This window comes from Stenella coeruleoalba, assembly GCF_951394435.1.
Source record: "Stenella coeruleoalba genome assembly, chromosome: 13".
NCBI classification, from domain to species: domain Eukaryota; kingdom Metazoa; phylum Chordata; class Mammalia; order Artiodactyla; family Delphinidae; genus Stenella; species Stenella coeruleoalba.
Window position 1 is genome coordinate 1,248,887 of NC_137159.1, and position 21,538 is coordinate 1,270,424.

At 47.0% G+C, this 21,538-nt stretch overlaps 1 protein-coding gene across 12 annotated transcripts in view; it reads right to left on the reverse strand.

The window, feature by feature from the left end:
- Window positions 1-1,859: 1,859 nt before the first annotated feature.
- The window catches only part of CCDC138 (coiled-coil domain containing 138), a gene marked incomplete at its 5' end in the record, with an annotated part of 48,819 nt that continues 29,140 nt past the window's right edge, over window positions 1,860-21,538 (reverse strand). For 7 of the 12 annotated variants that reach the window (XM_079941494.1, XM_079941493.1, XM_079941492.1 and 4 more), the window contains 4 exons: window positions 1,860-2,325; window positions 3,972-4,110; window positions 12,416-12,592; window positions 19,561-19,753. In XM_079941494.1, the coding sequence (XP_079797620.1) occupies window positions 2,160-2,325; window positions 3,972-4,110; window positions 12,416-12,592; window positions 19,561-19,753 (675 nt within the window). In that variant the 3' untranslated portion in view covers window positions 1,860-2,159. Of the gene's footprint in view, window positions 2,904-3,971; window positions 4,111-4,218; window positions 4,317-11,715; window positions 11,888-12,415; window positions 12,593-19,560; window positions 19,754-21,538 lie in introns of those variants that run through there. The other 5 variants (XR_013831161.1, XM_079941497.1, XM_079941496.1 and 2 more) reach the window with 5 other exon arrangements.

Sequence of the window (21,538 nt, forward strand, 5' to 3'; positions counted from 1 at the left end):
TCCAGTGTTTCACAGTAACTTTGCTGACTTCATGGCCCTTTAAACATACTGTAGTAAGTTTTATCAGGAATCTAAGTTGAATAATAATATTTTTAGGCATTTATTGAGTGTATGGCTTTCCACCTTTGCTCAGCAAATACAGGAAACTATATATATATTTCTTTTTTACCAGAAAGCCAACCTGGTATTTCTGGAATGCATGCTACCCTAGTTGGTCATGGATTAATGTTCCCGTAACATACAGTTGGTGTTGATTTGTTCATATTTCTTTTAAACTTTTGAACCTCTTATTCTTACTTTCTTTGACAATTTTTGGTACTGGGTTCATGCTATCTGTATAAAATGAATGTTTTTTCCTACCTTCTGGGCCAGTTTAAATAGCTTTAAATATTTCCTCTTTGAAATGTTAAAACAATTCACCTGCAAAACATCTGGAATTAATGTCATTTTTAAAATTAATTTTCACGCTTCTGTAAGACTTTAATGATTTTCTACTGCAGATTTCTTGAGGCAATTCTGAAAGTTTGTCTTTTTCTAGAAAACAGTCCATTCCATCCAGATTTTCAAATTTATCAACATAGGGCAATACGGAATTTATTCGTAATTTTGAAAGCCTCCCTTACTTACCCTAAATATATATTTTTATTCTTCACGTTGCTGGCTTTCTATGTTTTGCCATGTCCGTATACGTATTTTAGTTTTCAGTTAAAAGCAATCTCTTCTGCTTTTAATAGTGGTTACGCTGACATTTTCCAAAAGCCTTCTTCATCCTTCCTTCTTCTGTTGAAGTCAGTACTGAGATGGACGGTGAAAATGCAGAAATCTGCTGCTTTTACTAGAGCTCCTGCTCTCCACCTAGATCCCAGGCCCCCGTCAATTCTGCTTTTGACATCGATTAATAGAGTCTCATCCAAACACTCTTAACTATTGCTTTCCCCATTATTTACCCTTTTGAGGAATTTAACGTTTCACTCCATTTTATACACAAATTACAACAGATCTTTAAACCTACTTACGTTTCAGTGGTTCCAGAGCCCACTACAGTCTTTCGGTACGAGGCTGAGTTAATAAACTCAATTTTAAGTTGGTTACAATAATCTGTGCAGTTTCTTTTCTCAGGAATGGTACGTAAGTGGATAACTTCTGAACACCTGCAAATCTGAAAACACCGACGCCAGGCATGTTCACTAGGTGTGAGTCCTCCCGATTGACCTTTGGCACCGCAGGAGCTGGCTTGCTTTTCTCCTCCTGCAGGTAGCGGCCCATCACGCCTGGCGTGCGCTCACGGGCCTTCGGTCCCCACTCGACTCCGGCTCTCAGCTCGGCTTCTGCTCGGCCTGTGCCCCATGGCCCCTTCGGAAGGAGGCGCCAGCCCCGCCGCCGTGCGCCGCCGCCCTCTCCCGGGACCTCCCCTGCCCCCCAGCGCTGGCTCCACCTCCTCAAGCACTGGTGATGGGTTTCTCGCGTTCACTGTCGCTTCTGCATTTTTAAGTGCCTGTAAGCCTCACCATCACATTAGCCAGCTCTTTATGGATTTCTGTTTCTGCTTCACAAACAGCACAGTCTCTCACATTCTTTTGAAGGGGCCCAAGTTTCCTGAGACTTTCTTCCAGATTCTGAAAATGAGACTAAATGCTGGTAGAGGACAATCTCTGTGAGTCTTCAGGATGATTTCCTTTGTGTGTCAGTTTTCTGTCCTACGCCCCGAGCTCTACCCAGACCTCTGGCTACGTCACTCACCTTTGATGGCAAGAGAGCTCTCTGGGTGCGGGAACTATGGCAGCTAAAGTGTGTGTACATACGCTTCTAGAAGGGGGACTTTTAACATATTAAGAAAACAGAACGATGACACGCTCTAACCTTGTTCCCACATGAACGCCAATTTATTCCAAAGGATTTTCCTAAAACATTTTTACAAAACATAACTCCAGGCTCTTAACCCTGAAAATTCCATCGTGTACATTAGTACCACCTTAGCCGAATGGAAAAAATCCACATTCCACAGCTTCTACAGGTTCCATTTTAAAGGTTAAAAGAATTTTTCCATTTTTCATGATAAATGATGCTACTCATAACTTACTTGGTCGTTACTTTGGTGATTTTTACAGTCTTACAAGTAGCAACACATAGGTAATACCTATAAATAATAATGAGCCAGCCTAAGGGTTTGTACTGGAGGCCAGGGAGCTGCATTTTGTTAAACCCAAATTGAACAGAGTTGAATTCAGGTTAATACAGAGAAATGCATGCTCTGGATGTGTCGTCCTTTGTATTTCTTGAAGCATCAGATGAACTGTAGAGAGTTCAAAGAGCTTCTTATTACTCCTGTAAGAGAATGAGCACATTAATTTAATTACACACTTAGGAACAGTGAGAGATACGTTATGTGTAAGTGTGGGGAAATGGATAACTAAAGGATTAACATGCTAAGACAAACAAAATAGCTTGTATGAAATAGGCCTAAAGTGGAAAGGTATTCAAGGAGAAAAGAGAATATTTTATCATCCTGAAACATGCACCCTATTCACTACTGGAGCGGACTTTTCCCTCACAGCCGGAAAGAGTGAAATACTTGACCACCTTATTTTAAGTAAGCTGGGCTTTCTAACGCAGCAGAATATTACCTGGCCTCTTGACTTGGCTCCAAAATACCTTTGCAACCATCCTCTGCATAGTAACCAATCAGTAACTTCACTTTCAATCAGTGAGAATGACACCTGGTAGCGTATTTCCCATTTCCTTGTGTACATCCATCTGTTTGCCTCTCCAGTAACCCAAGTGACCACCACCCGATACAGAAGGGTTTACAGATTTACCCTGAGACTTGCTTGGGCGTCAGCTTCTCCCAACTCCTCATTCAAGCTTCGTTCTAGTTCTTCATCTACGTCTGAAATGAACACGGACTACAAAACACATTGCCAGCCGTAAAGCACTCTGGCCCAAGGACACAGCTGCACTGGGCACTACTTCAACAAAGCCCAGGGATTAAGAGCTGAGAAGGAATTAAACCTAAGTGACGCCACTGCAGCCTTGTGCCACCACAGAGGGTAAACTGGCAACAGGCCTCCTCGAGAATTTACTGATTACAAATCGAGACAATCACAGCCCGTCGGCCTGCAGGCAAAGGAAGACAACGAACTGACAAGTTTAGCTGATACCAGAGCTCAACTCGTAAGTTGGTGAGTTGCGTATGAGGTTACAATTTGACAATAATTCCCTACAGTGCGGTACGGTGTGCGACACCAAACAGAAGAGACGGACCTGCGGTCACACAACCGCAAGGAATTTCAGGATGCGTTGTATTCACCATCCCTGCATGCTGAGGCCTGGCGAGACACCCAGGTTCGCTGCCATGGAAGTCACAGGCGAGGGGACGGGGGCGGGGCGGGCAGAGGAGCTGAACCAGCCCAGCGCTGCACTGTCATAAAAACGCAACGGACAGAAGGTGCTCAGAGGTGCCTCAAGGGAAACACTGGATATACAAGACTCCAGGAAAACACGGCTTAAAGCCTATGTCCTTTTTTTATAATTTATAAACTGGTTTTACCGATGTGTGCATTGGGGAAAGAAGAAATATGAAAAGAAAGCCCTCAATTCTTGCAATAAAACCAAACCAGTGGCAGTAGCATGCCCATAAGAGTTTGTTACCAGCATCATTTAAAATCTTTTCTGCCTGATTCATTCTCTTCCCTAAACTCACTGCAGTCAATAATAAGGATCTACAAAATAGATTGTTTTATTCTCTCCCTTATTTTCACCTGTTGCGTCGCAGAACACCAGTGTGCAGGAAGCTGTTCGAGGGTTCGCTCTGTCCCTAAGCGTGTGGTCTTGGATCAGTGTTAATATTCTACACGTTTACTGGAAACTTTGATTTAGTCATCACAGTTGAGCCACTACAGGATTCGGAAACATCTAAATGACCACAGTAAGATACGTCCTAACAAAAAATGTGAGAAACACGAAATTCTTACTTGATTTTGGACAGTTTCTGTAGGATGATGCTGAGCTTCTCTAGGATGTGGAGGTCGAGCTTCGGGCCCCGGAGCAGCACCGAGCAGGTTCGGAAGAAGAGGGAGCAGCTGCACACCTGCAGGAAGGGCTGCAGGAACCCTGCGAGACAGGCAGGTCCGCGGTGAGGGGCCAGCGCGCCTGCGGATGGGCTCACCAACACTGAACTGGGTGTTCATTCTTTCCCCTCCTAAACTATGGGGAAAGTACCATCATTTGAAGAATTAAAATACTACTGGCTCTTGTTGAACGATGCAAACCGAAGGTAAGACCATTTCCCCTGGTGTCAAACTTCCATTAAGCAGAATCTAGAAGAAAGTCCGTAAGAGGAGGCTGTTTAAATACTTAGCAGTAAGAACTTCTGTTGGGGTAGTAATTCTTTAAAAACCCTAAATTTAAGAATTTCATTTATGTGCTAATGACAACTTACATAATCGCTGAATAGGAAAAAACTTTTTAAAGCATAAAAGCAAAAGTGGGAAAGATTCATAAAAGAAAAGATTGAAAAATTTTATAAGGTAAAAAACTTTAAATGTCTATGTAAAAGAAATGAGAACAAATTAAAAGGCGAAAGCTCTAAAAAACAAAACAAAAGGGAAATGCCAAACTTGGTGGGGCGCGAGTTGGGGGCGAAATCTCCTCGTAATATATTTGCCAGAAGAATTGATATTTTACTATAAAAAGAGCTCCTATAAATCACTAAGAAAAAGATGGACCTAATATTGTTAGAAATGAGCAAAGGGTGCAAGCAAGCAACTCACAACAGAACAAAAGCAGTAACAACATTCAGCTCAGTGCTGGTGTAGTGAGATAACTGCAATTTGCCAGATTCGTATGAGAGACTGAAGTGTGATATCCTTTGACTCTGACAGAGACGTAGACAAAGGTGTATGAAAGAGTCCCTGTAAAGTCTGTAACTGTGAAAACTGAAAGCTCCACTGAACAAAACAATGTGTAAAAATGCTTTCCAAGGTGTAAGTCACTTACATTTGTAATTAGGGAAGCCTGGACAGAAACAAAAATCATACAATAACATTAAACTGTGGCCTTTAAAACAGTTAAATTCCCCTGTAAAACTCAGGGGCTCCCAAAATGGAGACAGAACTTTATTTCCAGCACAAATCAGTGACTAAAGGACGTAAGAATAAGAGAAGTCTGCGCTCATCATTCTTTTTGAGCACATAAGCACAGCCGGAAAGACTCTATGCCAGTATTTTGATGGTGTACTGAGGAAAATAAACTATTAAGTGGTGAAACTGGCAAACCCCAAAATAACAGTCGGAGGAATGTTCTGGTAACAGGAAGTGAAAGCTGGTGCATGGAATCAAGGTTGTGCCCTTTGCACGGGACCCCGCGGTGAGAAGCTGGAGGGGAAATGCACACCTCCCCACGGGAGCCCACCAAGTGTCTACATGTGTTTCGATCTCAGACACACAGACACTTTCTGAAGAATGAACTTTAGGTTACGAGTATGGTGCACATAATCTGCAAATATATTAAAAATACACCCAGAGTTCAAGCAGCTTCGTTAAGCAATTGTACACCTTCCTCGGTTCAGATCCTGAGACCCGTGGTGCAAGTCACTCTCAACCGGAAGGCTGACCACTGCACAGCTGACGAGTGAGGTCCGGGGAGAGGGACAGCCCCCAGTCACTGCCGGAGCCACCTCGGGGGGTTCTCAACACTGCCACAGGCCACAGTATCAATGCTTTCCATTTAAGAGCCCGCAAAACACCTAAGCAAGTTATGATAGTTGTTTGTAAATTGCAAAAGTGTAAGAGAGTGCATCTCCCTTTATTTTGCTTTACTTTATGTGTAAATCAGGTCCTGGCATGAATAAAACACAGATATTTACAAGTAAGCACTTCCAAATAAAAGTGAACTTCCTTGTATGACCTCTGTAATGGAAAAAGGCCAAGACCAGGCAAAGAGTTTAATACACCCGCATATTTTAAAAGTAAAGCTTATAAAGGTCTTTTAGAAGCAGAAGAGGTTCACTGGCCTGACTTCCAATCTCTCTTCTGACCTGTGAGACAGACGTCAAACAAGAGAAAGGAAACGCAAAGATTCATATATGCATTCGGTTAGGTTTACCTATAAAGGTGAAACATTATAGTCAACATTTTCTTCAGTACTACCGTGTTTAAATTAATTATATATTTTTTAAGCTTAGAAGAATTTCAATTTGAATACACGTGGCCAGTACGAGAGAGGAAAAGAAGAACCAAAGGCCCAAAAGGCCAGGTGACTCCTCTTCTAAACTTCACTGATGTCTTCACTGATTAAAATGGGAAGATAAAAGTGCTTGAGAGAATTTCTCTCCCCAACACCTAGTCATATGGATCAAAAATTGTAAAACAAATGAAACAAAAAACCTCATTTACAAAAACCAAACCCACACACAGACAAAGGAAGGGGAGAAGTCCTCGTCACGACCTTAAAACTGGCAGCAGGGGCTTCCCTGGTGGCGCAGTGGTTGAGAGTCCGCCTGCCGATGCAGGGGACGCGGGTTTGTGCCCCGGTCCGGGAAGATCCCACATGCCGCGGAGCGGCTGGGCCCGTGAGCCACGGCCGCTGAGCCTGCGCGTCCGGAGCCTGTGCTCCGCAACGGGAGAGGCCACAACACTCAGAGGCCCGCGTACCACAAAAAAAAAAAAAAAAAAAACTGGCAGCAGGCAGCCCAGGACAGAAGCATGGAGTTCCAGAGCAGGGCCTGAGCCCACCTCGACGCCCCACTTCCGCAAGACACGGGGGAGGGGACACAACCTCGGGAATTCTCACCAACCCCCCCACCACAAACCCGCAGAGGAGCCACTGCCGCCTCTTCACTCCTCTGACAGGGAATCAACTGAAAACAAAGTCCCAGAGCGAACTGTACTGGGAACCAGCTGAAGCCAAGAGAATTTCTCTATGGGAACAGGACACCCACGCCTCCCACTAACTAGGTTAAATGAACCCAAACGAGATAGTTTAGCAGAATCTGAGAAGTGAGAACACAGCCCTGAGAATCTGGCAAAGAGCACGTCACCACCAGAGCCACCGGCTACAGGAAAGAACGGATACATTAGGGAAAAGGGCTTTCAAACTGTGGCACGGAAGGGAGAGAAAACCTGGACCGGGACAAATGGTAGGCAGAGTGAGGAAGGCCCACCCCGTCCACGAGGACAGGGAACCAGAGTCATCAGAGACAGATGAACCGGTTTGCAAGGCAGAAATAGAGACAGAGGTAGAGAACAAATGTACGGACACCAAGCGGGGGGCGGGGGGGGGATGAATTGGGAGATTGGGATTGACATATATACACTAATATGTATAAAATAGATTTAAAAAGAGACAGCACGTCAACTCGGTGAGCATGTTATAGCAATCAATCAACCACTCAGTCAACCAACCAATCAGAAAGGGATATAGCACACACAAGGCAGAGTCAAACCTAAAAGAAAACACAAAGAACAGAACAGTTTTCCATAAGAGTTCTGAGGTCTCAGTTAACCTAATAACAAGGCTAGTCAATAAAATAAGAAAGAAAAGATGATAAACAGGATTTAAGAGAGAGAGAATCAAAACACCACCATTAAAGAAGTAATAAATTAAAACATCAAGAAACCGAAAAGACAGAGCTGAAAATTAGATTACTATCATAACAATCTGATCATCACAGAGAATGAAAACAAAAATGAAAGGACCAGAAAGAAGCCAAGATATGGAAAACCACCAAAAAAGATCCATGAGGACAACTGGTGTTCCTAACGATATAAAGTTAATAAAAGAAAAAGATTACATATTATGTTATATGTGAAATGCTAAGTGGACACAGAACTGGACCTGCAGATCCAACGAGCACAACAGCAACCCAGGCAACATCCAAGGGCTACACCGTGGGCTTGAGGGAGGAAGCAGCTATCAACCACCCAGGAGAGCAGCAGGGCACCACTGCTGGGAAGGCCGGGCTGCCCTCTGGCCTCTCGAGACAGCCGCGAAGCACCACGTGCGACCCAGCATGAGCACTCAGACGGGACCTCCTTGAGTGTAGGCGCCCCGGCAGCACTTCCAACACAACACGAAGCAGCCTCCACAGCACCTCCTAAACTGGGGGGTGCAAACAGGCGAGGGAGCAAGATTAAGAGATAGTTCAGGGACTTCCCTGGTGGCGCAGCGGCTAAGAATCCGCCTGCCAGTGCAGGGGACACGGGTTCGAGCCCTGGTCCAGGAAGATCCCACTTGCCGCGGAGAAACTGAGCCCATGTGCCACAACTACCGAGCCTGTGCTCTAGAGCCCGCGAGCCACAACTACTGAGCCTGCGCTCTAGAGCCCACGAGCCACAACTACTGAGCCCGCGTGCCTAGAGCCCATGCTCCACAACAAGAGAAGCCACCGCAGTGAGAAGCCCGCGCACCGCAACGAAGAGTAGCCCCCGCTCGCCGCAACTAGAGAAAGCCAGCGGGCAACAACAAAGACCCAATGCAGCCAAAAATAAATAAATAAAATTAATTAATTAAAAAAAAGAGATCATTGAGAATTAAGAACAGAAATGCAGAGGTTGCAGTCAAAGGACTAATCCTGAGCGCTGAATGTGATTAAATGTAAAACTAATATAAAGCAAAGTAAGAAGAAGAAACTAGCATGAAGCAAATGTGCAGATTCTGCCGTCACAGGAAAGATACAAACTAAACGGCCGGGAAGTGGAGGTGGGGAGAAGGAAAGAGCGGTGGTGCCAGTGCCCACCTTCCACGGCTGGGTGTCAGCACTGCCTAAACCGAGCGGTGCAACCAACAGGGCACACTTAAAAATGGTTAAAATGAGAGATTTTATGTTGTATATATTTTACAATAAAAAAGGTAAAAATAGACAGACTTGATGTTTTTCACCTTCTTTTTTTTTTTTTTTTGCAGTACGCAGGCCTCTCACTGTTGTGGCCTCTCCCATTGCGGAGCACAGGCTCCGGACGCGCAGGCTCAGCGGCCATGGCTCACAGGCCCAGCCGCTCTGCGGCATGTGGGATCTTCCCGGACCGGGGCACGAACCCGTGTCCCCTGCATCGGCAGGCGGACTCTCAACCACTGCACCACCAGGGAAGCCCTCACCTTATTTCTTAACAGAAGAAGCTTGTGAACATTTTTGACTCAACTCTGCTTCATTTTTCCCGTTAGATTAAGCACGTCTCACTAAATAACGTGTGTAATGAGCCCCCTGTGTTACAGCATCTCCACCTGCCACCCACCCACCCGGCCCCCTCCTCCAAGGACACATGCACAGGACGGTGTCTGCAATTACATCCACCGAACACTGATGATGGGTATTTCCAAATGACAAGGTTTCCGGGGATTTTTTTGGAAAAAACACTTAATGCTCTCTACAGTTCTGCCTTGCTTGAATGGGGTTTTTTTTTTTTTTTTTTGAGTACTAGAAGTTCATTTATATTTAATTTTCAAATTGTGGTGAAACATGCGTAACATAAAATGTACCATTTTGACCATTTATAAAAGTGTAGTCTTTGTTAGTGTGAAGCGCATTCACGCCGTTGGGCAAACATCCCCCGCCCCCCCGCCCCGAGCTCTTCATCTTCCCCAGCTGACTCTGTCCCTGTGAAACACCAGCCGCCCCTCCAGCCTCTGCCCCCACCATCCTACTTCCTGTCTGTACACATCTGATGATTCTAGGGCTCTCACATGAGTGGAATCATACAGGATTTATCCTTCTGTATCTGGCTTATTGCACTGAGCACAATGTCCTCAAGGCTCATCCAAGGTGTGGCAGGTGCCAGCACTTCCTTCCTTTTTAAGGCTGAGTAATATTCCATTGTGTGCAGACCACACTTTCTCTTGCTGCCTTCAAGATTCTCTGTCTTTGACTTTTGACAGTTTAACATCATGTGTCTCCGTGTGGGTCTGTCTCTCTGGGTTTATCCTGAACTTCACTGAGCTTTGGCATTTGCTTAGCTTCTTAGATTTGTAAAACTATGTCTTTCCTCAAATTGGTAAGCCTTCAGCCCTAGTTTTTCATATCACCTTCGTGAATTCTCTTAGCTGGATCTTCTGGACAACTCGCTGCAGCTTCTACACCAGCACTTGCTGCTTCCTCTCGCTCTTTTATGTTACGGAGGTAGCTTCTTTCCTGAAACCTCATGAACCGACCTCGCCGGCTTCAGACTTTTCTCCTGCAGCTTCCTCACGTCTCTCAGCCTTCAAGAACTGAAGAGAGGCAGGGTCTTGCTCTGGATTAGACTCTGGCTTAAGGGAACGTTGTGGCTGGTTTCATCTTCTGTCCAGACACCGAGACTCTCTGCAATCAGCAAGAAGGCTATTTTGCTTTCTTATCATTCCTGTGTTCACTGAAGTAGCACTTTTAATTTCCTTCAAGAGCTTTTCCTTTGCACTCACGGCTCGGCTAAGTGTTTGTTGCAAGAAGCCTGCCTTTAGGCCTATCTTGGCTTCCGACATGCCTTCCTCACTAAGCGTCATCATTTCTAGCTTTTGATTTAAAGTGAGAGACGTGTGAGTCTTCCTTTCACTTGAGCACTTTGAGCCACTGTAGGGTATTAGCTGGCCTAACTTCAATACTGTTGTGTGTCAGGGAGCAGCGGCCGGCAGAACAGTCAGAACACACACATTATTAAGTTCACCATCTTCTAAGGGTGCAGTTCATGGCCCCCCCCAAACCATTACAAGAGTAACATCAAAGACCACTGATCACAGATCACCACAACAAATATAATAATAATGAAAAAGTGTGAAACACTGTGAGAATTACCAACATGTGACACAGAGACAGGAAGTGAGCAAATGCTGGGGGAAAAATGGTGCCAACCAGCTTGCTCAAGGCAGCGTCGCCACAAACCTTCAGTATGTTTAAAAAAAAAAAAGTACTTGGAAAAAGCACAGTAGAGCAGGGTGTGCTTGCAAATGTACATATTTTTGGATACTAAGACTTTTTGGTTTTTTGCCAGTTTCCAAATTTCTATTACTTTTATAATAAAAGTAAATTATACTTGAAAAAAACAAGGTGTGCAAAATGTACTCAAACACATTGTTGCCATTCAGGTGTGTCACCTCGGACAAGATGGTTTCTGGGGCACACGAGAGAATAAACTAACAATACAAACACAAACTTAAATGTTCTATTCAAACTACGTCTGACAAGAAAAGGAAAGTATTCTTTAAAATAAAGTAAGACTCATGTCCTTACACAGCTAAACCCAGATAAGTAACAGCTTTTACCACTGACAGGAAGAAAAAAAAGAAACCACCGAGTAGTTTTCTAAAAGCACATTGCTCAGTTATTGTACGATTTACATTCACGCCCAAAACAGATAACCAGAAGCCCTCAATCTAAAAGTAACAGTGTGCTCACAATACGTATGTTCAGGTAAATCAACGCACAGCGTCACAGCAGCTTTCAAAGAACTCTGCCTGCACAGCTAAGGGCAGCCCTCACGCCTGGGGAGCAGCGGGGCCGGGCAGAGAAGGGACCCTGCGGCCGCAGGGGCCCAGGACGGACGGAGCTCCTACCGCTTCTCCACCTCCGCACCGAGGACCAGTCTTCTTGAACTTGCCACCCAGTGCCGGGAACCCAGTACACTTTCCCCAAATACTGTCACGACAGTCAGTAAACAAGGCGGCCACCAGACTAGGTGGCTCCAGTCCCCCCAGGTCACAGCCCACCAGACAGAGCAGAACCCAACCAGAATCTGAGAAACCGAACTCAAGAACAACGATCCTAACAGCCAAATAAGGCAAACATTATATTAGACACAAATACACAGGTGCTTCGCTTTGCTTCTGTGTCTTGCCTACAAACCCCCTGCCCGGGGCCGGCCACCGGGCACCCGGCCTCGCGCACTCACTCCCAGGCTCAGGTCCCGTCTGTGGGCTCCGCCTCCTGAAAGGCATAATCAGAAATGCAACACAGGGAAAAGGAGCAGCTCCACGTGAAAAGGAATGACCAAAGCTAAATGCTGCTTCTTACAAGTCGAGAGCTCACCTGGGGCCCAAACAACAAGGCAGCCAAAGCGAACCAGAGCACCCGGGCTCGGCACCCCCGTCTGTATCCGGGCTAGGTGAGGGGCCACCGCCCGCAAGTCAGAAGAGCGCGCTACCCCAGCACGACCGCCGGAGGGAACTGGGTCCCCACCCCCCCTGCAGGTGGGGACGTGTCTGAGGGCCCCGCTCCCTCCCAGCCTCAGGGACAACACGGGACACAGAGCGCAGAGAGAGGCGCGAGGATGGGAGTGACGCCGCAGAACGAATCCACACAACCGGGGCCCCCTGGAAACTGCGCCGATTTCGTGGAAATGTGGACGAAGGGTCAGGGGTGGGACTAAAGACGCTACCACACAGCATTTAGGGTATAAGAGGCACCAGGGCCTGACCCGCAGAGTCACACTGTCAGAAGAGATGTAACACTCACTGGATTCCACTGTCATCTGCAGCAGGCTGTCGACGACGCAGGACAGGAGCCCTTTGCTGGAAATCTTCAGGTGGCTCAGCACCACCGGGACAGCCTGGTACTCCAGGAACAGGCTCTTCCCTTCATCCGCCTTCAAGTCCAGACACAGAGAGTCAAACGCCTGCGCCAGGTAGTCGGCTGAAAGACAGGGCGTCAAACAGCGGCTGCGTCAGTGGTCCAGCTGGTAACAGACGCGGACGGCAGGAAGGGAACACCGCCCGCCACTTCCATGGATCCAAGAGGAAAGGAAAAACTGAACGACCAGAGGCGACAGGCTGAAGGCCAACGGGGAGGGACATTACATTATGACAGGGCAAAAGTCGTTCAGATTTCCCTACTGTAACGCTTAAGTCACAATAAACACCGTTCCTTCTCTACATCAAGAAAGAAAACAATGGATGCTTAACAGTAAACACCACGAGTAATGTTGGTCCCCATATCTGCCTGTAACTACCGCATGCTTCCACAGATCTCAACAGCATTAGTACCGTGATCTTGACAACGCTCCTGAGATTACTGTTGCCACACGGTCACCTGTTTCAAAATGCAAGTTCATACAAACGTGCTCAGTGGGTTTTAAACCAGGGTTTCTGCCCTCTGACCCAGACCAAACAGGAGCCCCTCAAAGAGCCCCAGGAGACTGACCCGCCCGGAGTCTCTTGCGATGCCTCCACCGTGACGAATGGCTGGAGATCCGACCACAGCCGACGCAGGGACGGCACCTGCGGTCAGGAGCCCTGGAACGTTCTCCAAGATGTTCCACGGGTGACTGGGAAGCACTGATGTGACCGGGATCAACGCAGATGAGTTAAGATACTTCAATGGCTACAACAGTTCACACCGTGCTTTCAAATGTGCAAGAACATTCCAGTTTTCTAAAACTCTTTCAACACACTATTCGAAGCAACAGAAACTGTTCATGCTGTTCACGCACTAGTGAGTTAATTTTTCTGCTGAAAGTTCTGTTTAAAGAAGGCTCAGAAGTGTTGTGAAACACACTGAAAATATGACAGGATCACCACTAAATTCCTGTCCTCTGGCCTCAGGTTTTGTCTCTTCTTTGCTGTCCATGCTATGCAAACTAAAGAAATAATTAGAGCCCTAATTACTAAGAATGAGAAGCTGCTGGGACTTCCCTGATGGCGCAGTGGTTAGGAATCCGCCTGCCAATGCAGGGGACACGGGTTCGAGCCCTGGTCCGGGAAGATCCCACATGCCGCGGAGCAGCTAAGCCTGTGCGCCACAACTACTGAGCCTGCGCCCTAGAGCCCGCGAGCCACAACTACTGAGCCTGCATGCCACAACTACTGAAGCCCACGCGCCTGGAGCCTGTGCTCCACAAGAGAAGCCACCGCACTGCAACGAAAGCGGCCCCCGCTCACCGCAGCTAGAGAAAGCCTGTGCGCAGCAACGAAGACCCAACACAGCCAAAAATAAATAAATAAATTTATTAAGAAAGAAGAATGAGGGGCTTCCCTGGTGGCGCAGTGGTTGAGAGTCCGCCTGCCGATGCAGGGGACACGGGTTCGTGCCCCGGTCTGGGAAGATCCCACATGCCGCGGAGCGGCTGGGCCCGTGAGCTATGGCTGCTGAGCCTGCATGTCCGGAGCCTGTGCCCTGCAACGGAAGAGGCCACAACAGTGAGAGGCCCACGTACCGAAAAAGAAAAAAAAAAAAAGGAAGAATGAGAAGCTGGGAATAACCTGTGTGAAATTAAAACACATGTGAAAGAATTTTTAGAACTTAAGATCTGTGCCTCTGTGTCTATTTATAACACACTTCATCTTTACTTCTGGTAGCATCTGGCCCAAGGCACACTACTGCACTTAACTTCTGAGCTTCCAGAGCACTGCAAAGCGACCGTGTATCTAGGTCGGCAAAGCTGCAGCTGCTCTCCGGAGCTGCCTTGCTGAGGCGGGAGAGCGCTGACGGCCGCTCCCGGGTACAAGCACCACTATAGGTGCTGCCCTGCTGCATCTGACACCAAGTCCTCTCCCTTCTCACTCGGCATTGCCTCAGATTAAACAGGCCGAAGGCTGCACGATACAGCAGGTTTGCAAACTTAAAAAGTAGTCCTTTATTAATTTGGAGGGGATACAAAGATGGTGTTTGGTTATTTTATTTTTATTTTTTTCGGTACGCGGGCCTCTCACTGTTGTGGCCTCTCCCGCTGCGGAGCACAGGCTCCGGACGCGCAGGCTCAGTGGCCATGGCTCACGGGCCCAGCTGCTCCATGGCATGTGGGATCTTCCCAGACCGGGGCACGAACCCGTGTCCCCTGCATCGGCAGGCGGACTCCCAATCACTGCGCCACCAGAGAAGCCCTGGTTATTTTTTTAAAGTGGTCTAATCTTTCGAGGGGAAATTAAAAGTTACCTCCTTACTTTAATTTCCCGAATAATGAAGATTTCCTAAAAACCAATTTAACCTCTAAAAGAGTATTCTAAAAAAGTTTAGTTACCAACTGTGCCAAACCTGGTTTCTTTCTATACACATGCTGTACTACTGAGTGTTTAAGAAACGTCCCGACGTTCAACAAGACCACCTTTTAGTCCTGATCAGAGGCCATCGGTGGGCGACGGCCGGCTCGAGGATCGGATCGGATCGAGTCTCGGCAGTGACTCCGCCTCTGCGGCCGGGCCCACCTGGGACTGTGACCGCAGAAGGCGGCAGAGACCTCCAGCCCAGCAGCCCCTGGTGCGGTGTAGACAGGTGCAGGCGAGGGGCCGCATGGGGGAGGAGCCCAGCCCAGCCTCCCAGCAGAGCTGAGCCCAAAGAACCAAGTGTTTACGTGGTCCATTTGAGCAGCGACAGAAACCCAACGGCATCCAACAGATCGATTCTGTCTCAGGGGAAACCAACCCTGAGCGGTTTAATAACAGCAAACAGCAATGACGGCCACAAGGAGAGTGGCTAGCGTACTGCTTAGGGGCCTGCTGGACGCCAGAACGCCGCGGTGCAAACCCAGAAACGGGAGGGGCCCACGCTGCACACCACTGACGGGGCTGAGCCTGTGGCTGCAGAGCTGAGCTCTCACCTGCCGGTCACGCTGCCGCCTCCCCCAGGCCAAGCCTTCCTGCCCCGGAGCACGGCAGTCACACCCCGCACCCCTCTAAGGCTGAGGGGTGGCAGCATAATCACAGACACACAAACCTGCGCGGGCCGCGGGCCGGGAGCGCGTAGGGCGGGGCTGCAGGACAAGCCCTGGGGCGCACACCAAGCCCAACAGGAGAAGGCCGTCCCTAAGACAGGTAATCCCATCACGCAAGATTCTTATCACTTCTTCTAATGCTCGTATCTTTACACGGATCAAGTGTAAAGATCAAGTGTGCATGCACAGAGAGTTGTATTAAAATGTTTCACGCTGAGTCCCACACCTATGCAGTATCATTGTTGATGACGCATGACATTTCTCTGTCCTCGAGAAAGATCTGGCTCCCTTACAGTTTGTTCTTCTGTAAAAATGACAACCCCACGTCCCTCCTCAGGTTCCTGTGGGGAGGAACCCTGAAACCACCGAGTGTGGCTAGAAAAAGACCAGCAACAGCACGAGAACCCACCCACTTTCTCCACCAGCGCAGACAGCACACCAGCAACCTGGGACTTCGTTCCCTTTTGAACTGTTTCCTTACAATAAGTCTTATTAAACGTTAGCATACATCTTGGTGGCTCCTGAAACCAGAATGCACTTCAAAAGTGATCCTAAACTACAGCGCAATCAAAGCTGTACATGTCCCCTCCGGTGGCACATTCCCCGATCACTTCGCTTTGTGTGACGGGTCTGAGGTCGCAGCTCACAGTGAATGTCAGAGAGCCGCACAGCAGTGACGGAGGGCGCAGGCTTAGCCTCCACGTATCACCTGCAGGACGGGGGTGAGAGAATGCTGCCCCCTCGCCACCCTGCTGGAAGGGTCGGAGCAGCCAGTATGCGGCGCTTAGCCCAGGACAGCAGGCACTGTGTAGGTGTCTGCTATTACTACCTCTGATGGTCTCGGGGAGTCACACTGGAGGGCCAAGAGGTGGGCTTCAGAAACAGAGCTGAGCTGAACCACGCTGTCAAACACTGCTGTGTGGCCCCGGCACAAAGGTCTAGGCTCTGTGACCTAAGAACCACTCAAATGGGGATAACCATGTTCAGACAACATACAAAGGGCTTGACATGACAGTGTCAAATCCACACCAACGATCACTACCTGCGTCGATTCTCAGGAACAATCTACCCACACTGTCCAGTCAGTGGAACAGGAAATCACCTTACAGACCCACATATTTTTGGGTTATTAAGCATTTAATATTATGTGTATCATCCAACACATCTATTCTCCATTGTCTCTACTAAATTTACCGATATTGTAACAGACACTTCTATTTTATAAGTAGGAGATGTCCTCTCACCAAGTCTACTGTTTAATTTAAGAGCTTTTCTTACGCTTACTTTTTTACTTTTCCCGGAACTTGCTGCAGTGCGTGGCAAGACAGCGTGTGCCTCAATCCCCTTTCCCCACACTTGCACCACCGCCCCTAACGGCGCTTCCTAGGTGCCCTCCTGCTCTCCTGGCTCTTCCTCGGCTTTCTGGCTGAGACCCAACGGCCCCCTTCCAGTCCTCAGGACCTCTCTGGGGCACCTGACAAGTGAAGGCTGACAGGGGACCAGGGGACCAGCTCCACAGGGGCTGGCTTATGATTCCATGTTCTTAAAAAACTGACTTGGACCAGGAAGCAATCAAATTCATTAATTCAGTAAGTGCACACGAAGTGCCAGTTGTGTGACAATTCGGGGCTATTTTCCTATTATAAGGTTTTATATCAATATTACTCATTTTTATTATTACACATCACAGTTGTTTTACAATCTGCGAAGGCAAAGCCTCCGCCCCAGGGCTGCTATGTCACTTGTTTCCTTTAAATTAGCACACTCACTGCAGATGTTCTTTCAAATAAACTTCTCTACTACTCTCTCAGCTTACACAAACCATATTGGAATTTTAATTGGTACCATTAGATGCAGCCACCTGGGGTGTCTTATAGATTCTAATAATACTCTTGGTCTTCCCGGGTAAGAAGAACGAAAGTCCTTTACTGCTGCCCTTTAACTTCGGCGATAATCTTTATCAACCTGTTCATTCACCCATTATTTACCAAATCTTTACTTATGTCCTGTTATATTTCACAACAGATGAGGTTTTACAGATCCCATGTTAGATTAATATCCACATTTTTTACATTATTTTGTTTTGCTTGCATGAACAAGATCTCTTTTTTTCACACATTACAGCTGCTTGTTACTGATGGTCACGGTAGTTACGCTCTAGTCACGACAGTAGTCAAAATCAATGGACTTTTGTGAATTTCCTCTGGAGCCCGTTTTCTGAAACCCAGATTAGGCCTTAGACCACTCGGGCTGCTGTAACACAATGCCAGAGACTGGACGGCTAGGAAAGGACAGAAGGTCCTGCTCGCAGCTCTGGGAGTCTGGGGTCGAGGTGCTGTCGGTTTGGCGTCTGGCGAGGGCCCTCCTCCCCCTTCACGGTCTTCTTGCTGTGTCCTCGCGTGGTGGAGGCCCGAGGGAGCTCTGTGGGGTCTTGTTCATCTGGGCACCACCCTCACAACCTGAGCGCCTCCCAAAGGCCCATCTCCTGACACCACCTCCCTGGGGATTAGGGTCTCCTCAGGTGAACTTTGAGGGGGACACACATTCAGACCACAGCACACTGATCTCTCAGCCAGTTTCTCTGACTGTCAGACTTACACAAGAGTACCCATGAGTTACCAGTTTTCTCTATTCCTTTCCAATGTTCATTCCCACTTGTTTAAGGTCACCACAGGTGGTCAGCACGGCCAATACTGTGCTGCACAGAAGGGGGACAGGAGGCACCGAATCCCTTCCTGCTTATTTCTCCTTTCCATTCGTTCCATCGGTAATGAATACCACTTTGTATCAAATGACGCTATCATGTATGCTGACATGTGGTGGACTCTGGCTTGGCTAATACCCCTTCTCACAAACAACCTTCCAGGCAGTTACCACCCTATCTGTTAAGAAAATAAGAGTCACAGTTTGGTTTTTCCCTTAAATTCCTTATAATCAGGAGAATATACTTCAGAGAAAGTAGTCAAAATAATTGACCACCACTGCGCACTTAAAAAAACAACCAACCAGACTGAGTTATATAATTTAACAGGGAAGGAAGAAAGATGGTCTATTTATTGTCTGACTACATTGGTATCACTCAGCTTAACACAAATTCTCATATTTAATAATCCAAAAAAGATAACTACTTATAGCTGTATATCAAAACTGTACTAAAAACGGCCAACTTTGATGGAAACATTTTTTTTTTGGCTATGCGGCATGCAGGACCTTAGTTCCCCGACCAGGGACCGAACCTGCGCCCCCTGCAGTGGAAGCGCGGGGACTTAACCACTGGACTACCAGGGAAGTCCCTGAAGGAAACATTTTTAATGCATTCATTTCCTCGTTCTCTCGTATACATCAAGCACCAGGCTGGGTGCAGGGTGTACAGTGGGCAACAAGGCGGTAAGCTTACACACGAGTGTGGGGGCTGAGAAACCTTTTCTGTGAAGGGCCAGGTAACAACTTTATAGGCTCTGGAGGGCAGGCTGTCTCTGTTGCCAGCTACTCAGCTCTGTTGTTACATGGCAAAAACAGAGACAACAGGAATCAAATGAACATAACTGTGTTCAAATAAAACTTTATTGACAAAACAGGTGGTGGGCCACATTTGGCCCATGGGCTCTAGTCCGCCAGGCCCTGCTCTAGTGGGAATCAGTAAACTATTAATAGCAATCTCAATACCACGCGGGAAACGCAAGGGCAGTGGCAGCAAAGGTTGCTATGGGCACGTGATCTAAGAGCATCAACAAGGGCCTCTGGGAGGGGCAACAAAGCCAACCCACCACTCATTTTTCTCAAATTCAGCAATTAAAGTAGTTTCTAACAGTGGGTCACAAGTATAAAACAACTTAAAAGCTCATTCCGAAAATGTAAAATGTATTCAACTATAGTGTAAGAACTGCTCCACTACGGAGGATTCTCTTCTGGTTACTGACAAGAGATTATACCACAAGCACATCTGAAAGCTTACCTTGTGTGACTGTTTTGAGAACAATTAGAGTTGATAAAAATCTCAGTGGTAAACTGGAGCTCTTAAAGAAAGCAGCTGTCTTTGGTTTACTCTCCCCAGAATGCTCGAAAGAATTACCCTGAAGGCCCTTGGTCACTACTCCTTTGAATATGTCTTCACCCAGTCGCCTCAATGTTGACGTCATAGTCGAATGCTGTTAAAAACATGTACTGTCTTAGTACACTTACTCAGGTTCAGAAAATATGTATTTCAAATACTACAATCCAATATATGAACTAAAAATAAGCCAATCTTTTGCTAACTAAAAACAGATCAAATGGAGCTGGAAATATGCAAGACTGGAAAGCAGTAATTTTATAATCAACTTTAAAAAAATATTTATACTACATATTCCTCTAAAAGAAATGGGTACAACTAAGAAATGAGAAACAGTAATTTCCAAAGAATTAAATTAGGAGAAGCACTATGACAAGATTCCATTTCAAAACATCTAAGAGCAGATCGTGAGAGAGCTCTGGCACAGAGCAGCCAAAGGAACAAGGAGAGGCTTGTGGGGTCTGGGCTGCCCGCCTCCACCACTGCCGAAGAGCCCAGCATCCCCCAGTGCCCGCTCACACCGATCATCTAGCGCCTCGCTGCTTCACAGCCCAGTCAGATGGTAAATGTCACCACGATTGCGATACATTTTATCCATTTCAGAAGAAAAAAATGCTGGGTTAGAATCATGGACAATTCTCAGGGCGAATCAACTCAAACAAGAAAATGAGCAAAACAGAAATGATGGCATATTAACTCCCTCTAAAACAACACAGGCTCTGACGGTTTTCCACAAATACGGTAAGAAGCCAACACAGGAAAAGCATTCAAACTGCTGCAGATGGGAGTGCTGAAGCCACACTCAGAAACAACTTAAAATTCCCTTTGTTATAAACCCGTATCACTGACTTTTGTAACGGCTTCCCCCATCTTCTGAGGATTTCTGACCCATCTGTACCCAGATAAGCACTGATCTTGCAATGTGGATAAAAAGCATCAGCTCTAGAATTTCTGCACATAAAATCAGAGGCAGATATACTGAGATTTTATGAGTGTCAGAGGCCAACTGATGTGGTGAGTCGCACAAGCAGTGCCACCTAATTCACATATATCATCAATAAGCTTTTGATATCATTAGGAAGAGATAATACATTTGTGCTTTAAAGCCTCAGCGTGAAAAGGTAATAGAAGAAAATATTTCAAAATCCTACTCAGAATAATGCATTAGGAAGACAGGATTAAGGGAATTTTGCTTATGTCTAAAAATAAGCTTTTTGTTTTCCTAAACGTGTGTTGATACTACTTCCCTCTAAGTGGAAACAGAAGAGAAACCAAAGTCTCTGCTGAAGAACGTGATGTCTCACGCACCTGTGCTCAGTGCGGCTCAGGACCCGCCTACAGGGGTCGCTCGCCCCAGGACTTCACCCGTATTTTATAGGACAGGTTGCCTTCTCTACTATAAGGCAAAAAACATGTCAAAAACAACTTTGACCCGCCCCCCAGGTTAACAAACTTTTTAAAGTAGAAAATAAGATTTCTGGCCACAAGACTGAGCAGGTATTACCTCCCCCAGTCTTCCTGCTCTGAAGACAACTAAACCCCCTGGACATTGTACAGAAAACAAACACCAGATGACTGAAAGGCGAACAGAAGAAAGCAGGCTGGCTGGGGCCCCAAACACCCAATACGGCTTCAGACTTCCCAGATCTGGAGCCGAAAAAGCGGCCACCAAAGGATAGAGAATGCCCACCCTAACGCCAAGCGCTGATCTCTGGCCACAGGGCGGCAAAGGGCAGACCTGCGAGACAAAAAACGTGCAGACAAGACTGCACTCCAGCCAAACACCACAGAACAGCCCGTGGCCCAGCCCCCCAAAGCCAGCAAGGTCGTCAGGAAGGCGGGGACTCCCACCCCCGCCAGGCGGAACGGCAGCGTCGGCGGA